Consider the following 12,119-nt stretch of genomic DNA (forward strand, 5'->3'; position numbering starts at 1 on the left):
TTACAAAGCAATGCTATAGTGATTGTGTGATCTGTCCAAATAAACCCATTTAGGCACGCAGCAGTTTTTTAACACAAAGACTTGGAGCTACAAACTGGTTTAACCAAGGAGTTTTCACATAGTCTCAAGACACTCACTGGGGTTTTCAGAGCACTGAATTATCAGCAGAAAGGGATGAGAGGTGTCATCCTTTAGAGAGGATTCAGCAGTAAGAGTTTTGTACTTTCCCTTTATTTGCTAGCACTATGTGGTGAAATGCCATTTGTTTCCATAGCTTCAGTAAAATCAGGTTTCAGTTCCCTAAGTCCTTGTGCAGAACGTGTCTGTCTAGTTCTGTCAAAGAGTTACATTTACACGTCTCATTTTCTTCAGTTTTTGCAGATAATTGCTATGTGAAAGCTTCAGGGATGATCATGTCAAGGTTTTAAAAGTAGCCTCCCTCTTGAAATTTTGCTCTTCTTCTACTTCCTGTTAGTGTTTTACTCCTATTTTTTACCTCTATTTTTATTCCTATTTTTTTCCCCTCTGCCCCCCTCTCCTTATGTCTAGTTACTATTACCACTCAGTGGGTGCTCTCCTTGCCTTGATCTGAATTTTTCACTTTGGATTGTGTAGTCCTGGGAGTTCAAAAAACTCTCAGGGTCTGGTTGATGAGAAGTCTAGTGCTGGCCTGGAGTGACCCAGTAGGACAAAGAAAGATTTTTTTCAAGTGAATTGAAACTTTTCACTGCCCAGAAGAAGCATTTGCCTCCTCTAAAGAACATGTATCTGTGTTTTGATGAAACATTTTGGATATTTACTTTTCTCCCATACTACTTTTCAGTTACTCATCAGACTGTGTTATCTGTGGCATTTGTTTGCTTTCATTGTATGCAGCTAACTAAAAGAGGACACATGTTCCATAATTTATTCTCTAGGAGACAGAATAGGCAAGATCATAACGGTCCCACGATGTTGGGAAAGACTATCCCTACAGATAATACTGAAGAAGGACAAGAAACATGTTGAAGGAAAAAGCAGGCTGCTCAGAAGCTGTTAATGTGAGTTTATCATAGAGGCAAAATAGTGAAAACCCAACCTGAAGAGAGTTCACATCTGTCCTTTTGCATCAATCTACATACAAGCAGAGGACACATTAGCATTTTTCCAAGGGATTTTGTTGTTTGTCCAGATTTGCTGGTTTACAGTGTTGTAGATTCCATGTGTATTAGGAAAAAACAAATCCATGGGATCTTTTTTTCAAATTCTTCTTCTTGAATGCTCTATTTCAACTGGACAGAGCTGAGAGAACAATATCGCTCTACAGATAACGAGCGAGAGTAAACACACAAATCAGTTGTAGCTGAAGTAGTTGTAGTTGAAACAGTTGTAGTCGTGTGTATTGTGGTTTTATAATGAATGTGCTGAACCTGATAGGGGCTTGAAAACAACAAATGGCACAATGAGAGATGAAAATCTCTACCATATGGAGCATAACATAACTATGGAGTCTCAAAACTCTGGCTCTGGGGAGTGTGCCAGCATACGTGGGAGAAGTGAGAATTTCATGAATTATGTTACTCTTGAGTAGATCTGAAAGTACAAAAGAGTTCAAAAGCACTGTGATAAATATGCAGATGTCCTTGTTCTCTGAATGAGGCAGAAATGTGGCTTTGATGCTTGGGCTTTGGAAACTTGAGCTTTGGATGAAACACAGTAGAAATACAATATAGTATAGCATGTGCAAATACCTGAAAGTGTTGACGGAATGATTTAAGTCTAAAGACAGGATTAGATGTGGCAGGATTAGATTGTTCCAGCATTAGAGCGGGAAACGCCCAGAGAACTGCATACTGTATGGCAGGAAACAGTTTGGTAATTTATCATGTATCACTCTTTCTGCAGAACATGAAAACAATGCTAGTATAAATGCCAGATTGTGAAAGAATTGTAGAGCAGAATCCTGTCTTTTCTTGAAGATCTTACATCCTTGAGTAGGTGGGTTTAACAAACATTTTCTATCAAAACCCTGAATTAGATGGAAGGGGTTTGCATATTATAAAATCACCTGTTCATTTCAGTGGGATGAAGCATTAACTTGTTAAGCTGTCGTTTGCAATGTGGCTGTGTGCTGTTTAACGGGGCACGGTTGAGTGATGGGTAAAACACCCCCAGTATATATGTGCTGCTAAACTAAGCATGGCTGAGTGAAAGGTAGAAAAAATTCTGCATTGCATCACTGTTAGATGAATAAAGGAGAGTTGTATTTTTTAGGTAAGTAGTACTTTGTGCAGAAAAAAATAATTGAACAAAGCCTACAGAAGTACTTAGCACCCACTGATCTTTCCAGTAATCTCAGATGATCACCCTCTTCTTGGGCTTGGTATATCTAGAGGCACTCCCTCTATATAACTGTCTTTGGTGCCAAACTATGTAATCTTAGATGCTCCAGCACAGAGAAAAAGAGAAAGCCAGTGAAGGAGTATTTTACAGCAGCAGCAAATCCTGGGCTGTATCTAATCCTTACATACCTGTCAATTAGAGTTTTCAGTCATCTGTCTGATTTGTAGACCATGTTACTTGATTCACTCCACTTGCCCCACAGCTCTTCTGGTTGTTTTTCTTCCCCCGTCCCTTGCCAAAAAAAATTAATTCCCTACAATTTTCAAAGCTTAACTCATACCCAGTTTTCACATTCTCATGCTGTTGAGTAGTTCTTGGAGAAACGTAATATCATAGAACATGGGTGAATGTGGTTTATGGAAGGAGGTGTTATTTTTTTTGTCTTGTGGGAGAAGGTGTTGAGTTTTTTTCATCTGAAACGGAAGTATCCTGAGGGAAGAACCCTAAAGGGAGCCGAAGTTAGTTGGTAGCAGACTTAGCCAGGACTCAGGTACTGCTCTTTCGTAAAACTGGTTTTGTTATTAGAAAGGTATCTTGTGAGAGATTAATTTTGGACATAACAAAAATTTGTTGAGTATTCCAATAAAACTGGTTTGAACCTCTGTAGAAAACAACTATTAGTTTTGTATTTCACTATTTGTAAGTTTTCAGAAGTATGACTTCACTTAAGCAGAAATGTAAAAATTAAAAATGGGTATGCAGCGATCAGAAAAAAATACTACAAATGTATTTAAAAGTCAAATTTTGTATTATGTGTCTCAGAGTATGTTTCATAGCTCAAGCAAGGTATGTGTTTTTCCACCATCTGATACAAACTCAACAGTAGTTCATGCATTAATGGTTCCTCACAGCAACATTTTCTTGCTGCACTAGACTTGAAAAGTAAAAACAGGGAAATGTCCTTTTTAACAAAAACAGCGTAATTCCTAAGCCAACATCACCATCAGAAAAGGGTGCATTACTTACAAAGAGTAAGAGCCCTGCCTATAGCAGCCAAAGCTGAAAAGCTTTATCATTTTGATATATGACAAATTCTGAAATTCTGTCAAATGCATACCAAGCCTGCACTCACTTCAGATGATATAACTTACCTTTGTATTAAAGTATTTTGAAATTTTTGCATAAACAAGTGAAAACCAGCATTACTTTGATTAAAGAAAGGTGAGGATTTACTGAACTTACAGATCATTACTGCTTTTAAAAAGCTGAAGGATAATTCCATTCTAAATTTCAACAGGCAATTTCTTTTAAGCAGTATCAAGTAACCAAGTTGATAGGGTCTTTTAAATTGGTAACAATGAAAGACAGAAAAAAAATAAACCATGTATTTAGGATCGAGTCATCTATCATTTTGTGAGCTTTCTCTTGACTAAACTTGCTCTGACAAAACATGCAAATTTAGGTAGCAATTTATACTTTAAAGACATCTGTAAAAGATGTTAGAGAGAAAACCATTCCAAAAATTTGTGTGTGAACAACAGAGTAGAGATAGGAAACCTACAGGAAAAAAAAAAAAAAGAAAGCTTGAGATAAAATTTTTAGTACTTTAGGTGCACTATTAATAATTAACATGGGCAGTGTTTTTGTGTTGTCTTTAATGCATAAAATACTGCTTCTTGTGAACATGTGATTTGGTAAGAGAAGATTTTAAGTCTCAAAATTTTATAGGGGAAGAGAAGAAGAATTATCACCAGATTACGAATCACAGATTAAGTTATTTATTATCTAATTAAACAGTTTTCCTTATTACTTTCATTCAAAAGTTTGCAGCACTTCACAGATGTATTTTATTACCGCCTTTCCTCTTCCTCCTCTCTTCCCCAAATAATAAACTTTTCACAAAGAAACAGCAACAAATTTGAGCTCATAATGGCATCAAGGGCCAAGAATGCTGATTCTCTTTTACATGATTTCACAGAATCACAGAATCGGCTGGGTTGGAAAAGACCTCAGACATCATCAAGTCCAACCCTTGGTCCAGCTCCAGTCCATTGACTCGATCATGGCACTGAGTGCCATGTCCAATCTCAGTTTAAAAACCTCCAGGGACGGTGAGTCCAGCACCTCCCTGGGCAGCCATTCCAATGCCTGACCACTCTCTCTGCAAAGAATTGCTTTCTAATATCCAGCCTAAATTTCCCCTGGCAGAGTTGAAGTCCATGCCCCCTTGTCCTATTGCTGACTGCCTGGGAGAAGAGACCAATCCCCACCTGGCTAGAACTGCCCTTCAGGTCGTTCTAGAGAGTGCTGAGCTCACCTCTAAGCCTCCTCTTCTCCAGACTGAACAAGCCCAGCTCCCTCAGCCTCTCCCCATAGGTCTTGTGCTCAAGTCCCTTCACCAGTCTTGTTGCTCTTCTCTGGACCCGCTCCAGCACTTCAATCTCTTTCCTGAACTGAGGGGCCCAGAACTGAACACAATACTCCAGGTGTGGCCTCACCAATGCAGAGCACAGGGGAAGAATCACTGCCCTTGTCTTGCTGACCACGCTATTTTTGATACAGGACATGTATGGACTTTGACACTTCATACACAAACAGGTGCGCTGTGACCACTCTTAACTTCACCTGTACTTACTGATAAGCACAATTTTTTAGGGCCTAATGAAAGAATCATCACACATTTCTGTGATACTGCATTTGGATTTGGGTTTTCTGGGAAGCAGTAAAACAATCTTATGTCAGGGAAACTTGATGTCCCTACTTGGGCACTAATCTTGAAAACTGTGGGAAGTAATGTAGGCTTGACTCGTGTCAATTCTGCTATTTACATATTACTATTTATTTACTATTTGCATAGTTCAGCACATTGCTGCTTTATTACATTAACTTATATTCCTTAACAACTGAGCAAATGGCTGCCTTAAACCTGTAAGTTAAGAAAATATTTAAGCAAAGATCATTTGAGTAATAGAGGTCGTGGGAGTATGTGTTGTCACCCGAAACATCTTTCTCTAATGGACATTTTGCTGACTGATGGACTCCCTGACACAGGTTTCCTGGTACGCTGCCATGACAGGGTGAGGTTGCAGCAATAGTTAAGTGAATTCCATGCAATTAACATCTATTATTTTCCTAATTTAAACGCCAGACAGCTTCAAAATCATGTTGCTTCAGAAGGTTATCAGAAACTCTTTTAGGAGCACTGAAGTAATAAAATAATTCAAAAAGAGTCTGTGTGAAGCTGGTGTCAACCACTGAGTTCTGCTGTCACCTTTTTAATTAGAATTAAAAAAAAAAAAAAATGGAAAACAACCCCTATGTGAAAGAGGTGTGTTTACTTAGTGTGGTAAAATACTAATGGCTTGGTTGTTATATAAGGAGAAACTCAGTCCGCTCTTGATGTGCATTTCTGATTTAATTTCTCCTTTTGGGCATATATTCTTCTGTGATTTTGTTAAAGACTGAATGACGTTAAATGACGTTACACCATTTATAATCAAACTTTGTTCTAAATCAAAATACAGCTCTTGAGCAGGAAAAAAAGAAATCATGAAGTCTATGAAGTATATGGAAGGCTGGAAGGCTGTCTTCCATGGAGAGTCGCAATGTCAGAGGAAAATAACTTCAGCAGTGCTCAGTGTTGGCTTAACTCTGTTTCCATGCAAGTCAGTGTGGAGCACTTCCGAGGGTTGCTCTCTGACAAGATAAAAATGCCGCAGCTTATGAATATGCAGCCTGCTATATGGCTGCTCACCGTGGCAAGTAAAAGAAGAACACAAAACGAAGACTACGTAAGAAGAAGAATGAGCCTTCTGGCTACCCAAAACCATTACCTGCTGGGGATTCTTACTTTCTTTTTTGTGATTTTTATGTTGGCATTATAACAAGTCTTGAGGGAAGATATTAGAACCGGCCGGAACTTGCAAGTTTTATTTTCTTTCCTTAGCATTTGAATCATCCATCATCTTGTTCTGACCCTAAATGTTGTATTCCAATGTTGGCAGAAGGTATAACACCAGTAATGTGAAGTGATACTGTCTCGGGCCAGAAGAATTACAGCCAGGCTTCTTCCCTGCTCAGGCTGAGCTATAAAGAACTCAGGTGATCCTTGTTGGGGTGCAGAGTCCCATCTGAGAAAGGTATAAAGGACACTGGCTTGTGTAGTAAACCTTTAGTACTGACCTTCCCTTTGGAGGAGAACAGGAAGGAGGCCTCTGAGACTAGGAAATTGATTTGGTAGTTTGACCTACATTTCTTTGTTTGAAAAGTAAATCTGAGCCAAGAGAGAGGTTTGAGCTTGAAGGTAAATCCTTGAGAAGCATGAGGTATCCATCAGGAATAGGAGGAAACTGAGGCAATGCTTTTTTAAGCCAAGCTGGGTGTGTTGTATGATGTTAAGCCTTTTATCGGGATGTGCATATGATTGAGGCCTTGCAACAACAGGTGAGGAAGCTAGTAAGAAACTAAACTGACAATTAAAAAATACATTCATGCATTATTGCTCAGTTATTTTATGCAAATCTTCCCTATATAGTCAGCAACTAATTATATGAGGGTTTTATAGTAGTAGCAATTGGGAACTTGGACAAAGAGATGCAAGATTTAGGTCAAGAGATGATTTAGCTAGTATGAATTCAACATAAAATTATTCATCGGGACACTTATATGTTTGGATATGCAAATTATGATGTTTGATGAATGCCATTAAAGTTAGTAGGCCTGAGACTTTTTCAGAGTTTTTGTCCCCTACATATGTTTTGGGATTTTTGGCTAAGTGTCTTCTACCAAAGAATCCTGAAATAGAGCAGGCAAGCACAGATGTGAATTTCAGTTTTAAAGTATCAATGGAGAATGCCATAGGAGGAAAGCTTCTATTGCTTTACGCCTCTTCTCCTATGTATCGGCTGCTATTAGTTCTTATTAAACATTTATCCACATTGTCACCAGGTCTCTGAGCTCACTGTTAACTTGATTAGTAAGCATCCAAGAGAAGTAAAGCTTGGAATAGAAAGAGGACAGTAAATTAACTTGACAGATATTTACGGGGAACCACTCCCAAACCTGAGAGTCAGCATGAGAGAAAATGTGCATGTTCCTCCTTGGAAAGTGCAGTGGCTAAGTGATGGTTCAGCTGTTGTTTTGGGCTGAAGGAAGGCACATATTTTCAGTGGTTAACATGAAACGACAGGGAGACAGAGATATACCAAGAAAAGCTGTGAATATAATTAACACACTATTTTTTTTTCTTTTCTGATATGGGGACAAAGGAGAGGCAAAAAGTAAAGGATGGAGAGGTAACCCTTGAAGAAAGGTTCAGGAAGGGTTGTGGTAGTAGACAGCACTTAATTAGAACTTGGATTTACAGCTCAGCTCATCAGCTATGATGAGTTTTTAATAACAACCATAAGCTGATGTATCTGCACATTAGTAAGACAGAGCATGAGGAGAGAGAACTGAACAATACATCAGTATTGCTGTTCAGAACTGAAATACAGTAGCTTTTAACCAGAATATTTCTATTGCATTATTTTTCAACCCAAGGCTCTTAAAAGGCCAGTAACCCATGAGTGACAGTAGTCTTGCTTTTAGATTTGTTAGCCATGAGCTGGAGCACAAAGAGAGATGATGTTTTCCCACACAACTGATGCAGTCCCTCCAAGATCCACGGTGAAATAAAAAGAGTGCAATTGCTCTTAGCTTTGGCAGTGCTGTTTCTGGTGCAGAAAGCCTTGCAGGGATAGACCTGGCTTTGGAGGCAGCTACTGTCTGACAGCTTGTAGATCCTGTTGATCAAGTCAAAGACTACAGCTGGAATAATTTCTTGAAATTTTCTGCATACAGAAGTGCCAGTGAGGAGTGCTGCCTGGTTCTTTTAAAAGGTTATTCCTAGGGGGCATCATTGGAATAGTCTTCCAGTATAACTGATGCACATTTATGGATAAATGTCAAGGGCTAGCATTGATTCTCCTCTAGCAGTTTTACCACATCACTGCTTACAGTCAGCATTGCTATATTTTTTAGCTCTAAAAACTTAATGGAAAAGAATATAGTAGGAGGAAAAGAGTGCAGGGAAAGTCTGAAACCTTTCAGAAATTATTTCCTGCTAAGAAAGCTAATGAACTTTACGTGAAGAACTGTAACAGCTAAGCACACCCCACATAACAGGCAAGATTTGATAGTTTTTAAAGCTCTTCAGGCATGTCTTTTTATTATTATATAGCTGTTAGTGCTCCCTAACCAACTAAAAATTATGTCCAAATTTCTCCTTGCTACCTTGCTTTCCTCTTCCTCTATCACGTGTAGGTTTTGGGGATTTAGAAATGCACTTCTCTTCAGACACACAGATTATTGCGTATTTCTTTAATCTATTTAGAAGTAAAGACTAAACCCAACAATTTTATTTTCCATTTTAGAGCTCTTCCTTTTCTTAAAAATCATGTATTACTTACTCAAACTTTCTAGAAATTTGTCCTTGGTTTTAGTAATATTCTAAGGCTTTTGTTCCAGGCTTCCTGAAGTGTGTATAAGTACACATTTTTTCATTCTTATGTGCTGGAAGATTAGCTCCATTAATAATACGATATGTAGAAAAACTTACAGGAAAATATTCTCAAAGTATTTTTAGAGTGCATGTTGGTGTATAGTGCACTGTATAATTAGGTGTACGTTAAAATATTGGGAAAATAACCTGAATCTGAGATGATCGTAATGATGAAAAGGAGATTAAATCAAAGATTTATAATACTGGCCTGGAGATGTTTATTAACTCTACAGAAAATATATACAGAGTGTTTCAGTATTATAATGTTTCTCGTATTATAGCTAGCTGAGAAGTATTAAGATATGTGTAGTCCTAAATCCTTCTCCTTGGATTATAAATTAGTTCAGTACTGAAAATTTATTCACAATTATATGCTGATAGCCGAGCTGCAGATTGTGTGTACATCTCTAGAGTAATGAGAACTGCATTGCTTGTGAATGTAGAATACTGATAACAGAATTCAGCATTGGACATGCTGCAGGCAGGCAACAGACAGCCTTTCACACACAAAATGTGTTGCATGCCCGACCTACTAATTGAAGTGCAGTTCAAAAATGCAGAAATTAGATTTTATTTAAATTAAAAAAAAAAAAAAAAAGCAGAGCGGTGCTATTTTTCTTAGTACCTTTTCTCATTAGGACTGAACCAGATACCTGTTCACAAGCAGGAGTCAAGGAAACAAGCTCCCAATAATCTGAGAAGTTGAGTGAAGTATTTTTAGCACCCCGAATATATTTCATCCACAGAAGTGTACATATTCTGCAATATCAATAATGTTACATCACTGTAATCTGCCTAAATATCTACTATAAAAACACTTTGGGATGAGAGAGACTTAAAGGATCAAGTATTACATTGAATTTATTCAAAATAATTTCTCTGATGAATGTGAATCTATACAGAAAAGCATAATAACTAATATATACTTCCCAAAAAAGGTTAGAATTGTGGGTTTGAATTGTTTGTGAAAAACAGTGATTTAAGTTGCCTGTGTTTGCACATGTGTACATGCCTATTTATCTTTCATTATATTCTCACAAGCAGTAAAAGCAATAAGTAGGATTATTGACTAGACTGTTGTGTCTTCCAAATATTTCATTCTAGCAAATCAGTAAGATGAAAGAAATAGTCTTGTTTTGTATATTTTTTAAAGCATTTGAATCTGAGCAATGATTTTTTTTCAACAGAAAATGGTGTACTAAACTACTTTAGAGCTAAATCTTATTCACTCTTTCTGTTCATAAATGACAATGGGTTTTAAAGTCTTTTTTCAAAGCTCTGAAGTGTTTTTAGCCTCTAGCTCTCATTGACTTGGATAAATTCATATTGGAGTTCAGATGCTAATTTCTGTGACTGCTTTTATAAACAATGAAATTTAGGTTAAATCCTGCTTCTGTTGAAGCATCCATTAACTCCGCCATTAACTGGGAAATCTTTGTGTTCACAGTCCTTGTTCTTTAACCGACAATTAATATTTTCTGACTGAGTCACCCGCCTTCAAGTATGGTGTTGCCAAATAAAGTGCTTTCTTTAAGAAGCAAGGATATTTTTCTCATGCACTGCAAATAAATTCTGTAGAGGTCTAGCATCTGGTGATACATTTACTTTTCGTATTTTTTCAGGGGAATTCTGGCCTGGGGTTCAGTATTGCTGGAGGAACAGATAACCCACACATTGGGGATGATCCTGGGATATTCATTACTAAGATTATACCAGGAGGAGCTGCAGCAGAGGATGGAAGACTCAGGTAAAAACTAACTGATTACGTATGTTTGAGAACAAAATGCATCATTGTTATAAATTATTATGTAGGAGTCAGGTGCAAACTGAGTCTTTCATGGGGCCAGGGTAAGTAAATTGCATGACTAGTCTCCTTTCTGCTAAGGTAGGAGAACTGATTTAAACAACTAAATAAGGTTAGTTAAGTCCTGTTTAAAAGGACATTTGCTGGTGTCACCTCCAGCTTTGTACCAGTCATTTCATTTAGTACAAAAAGCAATACGGAGACAGGAAGAAGAAACAGGCAAATCAGCATGAGAGTCTTCTCTGCTTGGTCTTTGTATGTTCATGACTGCAGAATTATGTATTGGTCTTACACATTAAGTCTACCAAAATTTCCCAAACTACAGACCCATTGCTATAGACTCATAGCTATTTGTAGACACTCCTTGTTATTTGGCTGCAGTGGTGAGGTGTCCTCACCTCTGTTTGCAAATGTTGTTTTGCTCTGGGAGCATCTAATGGCTATTCTCTGTGTTCTGAGTCACCTCCAGAGCAGTGATTGCTGTAGCTCCTGAAATGGCCACAAAGGTCGCCTGGAAGTTGTGGTTCTGAAATACACGTTTCCTAAACAAGAGGAACCCCAGAAGTGCTTGTTCTTCTCTTTCTGTATGCACTGAATGCAGAAAGGCTTCTGTCTATCACCGAGACTGCCCTCCATCTGCCTGTCGCAAAGCCTGGTGATGCTCCAGAAAGGCAATTTAGCTGGAAAGACCTGGGATAGAATTCCGAAGTTTTCATTATCTCAGCACTGCAATCTAAGTTCTGTGAGCTTTTGCCAAAAACAGATGGTCTAAATTTCATGAAATGTGACCAGATGGCAGCACTAACTTTTTTTTTTTATCCAAAGCTTTTTCCTTTAATTCCAAATTGAAAGTAGAGATAGTTGGCCAGATTTTAGAGCAAGTTTTGGATATTTCTTATACTCGGTTAGTGATGTGATTTTGTAAACGATTCTTATTTTTACTGTGATAGTGACGAGGAGTCATGGTGACTGGCAGTGACAGAAGAATTTATGGTCTAAATAAGATTGTAGACAAAAGGAGTAGGAATAGTCTCACATAACTTCATGACTAAAACGCAGCTCCCTAGCCCTGAGCTAGTCATCTTGGTCTCCTAAGAGAGAAGAAAAACCCAAGCATTTCTAGGTTGTGATTAATCTCATCCTAAAGTCAGTGTCTAAAACAGAACAGAAGATTCACATCTGAAAAGGTTCTATATTTTCACTGCTGACTCAAATGAAAAGGAGTTTCTTCAACTGGTTCAGCTCTAGTGATCTGTTCTGTAAATGTCTGCACTGGGCCAGATGAGCTTCATGCAAAACAGAGCATGAGAAAACAGCAGTATTTGGAAACTGAGCTACCAAATTTGACATGGTGAACAGCATAAGGGGGTCTTAAACCTGCATCTGCTTTTCTACAGATAAGAAAGTATCTCTTGCAAAAATTAATAATATCTTTTCAGTAGAGTTTTTGAT

At 37.9% G+C, this 12,119-nt stretch overlaps 1 protein-coding gene across 28 annotated transcripts in view; it reads left to right on the forward strand.

Annotated features, from left to right (window-relative positions):
- DLG2 (discs large MAGUK scaffold protein 2) overlaps positions 1 to 12,119 on the forward strand; it is a 1,047,967-nt gene that overhangs the window by 686,908 nt on the left and 348,940 nt on the right. For all 28 annotated transcript variants that reach the window (XM_071798683.1, XM_071798777.1, XM_071799041.1 and 25 more), the window contains one exon: positions 10,486 to 10,610. In XM_071798683.1, the coding sequence (XP_071654784.1) occupies positions 10,486 to 10,610 (125 nt within the window). The remainder of the gene's footprint in view (positions 1 to 10,485; positions 10,611 to 12,119) is intronic.

Source organism: Patagioenas fasciata, chromosome 1 (assembly GCF_037038585.1).
Source record: "Patagioenas fasciata isolate bPatFas1 chromosome 1, bPatFas1.hap1, whole genome shotgun sequence".
Taxonomy (NCBI): domain Eukaryota; kingdom Metazoa; phylum Chordata; class Aves; order Columbiformes; family Columbidae; genus Patagioenas; species Patagioenas fasciata.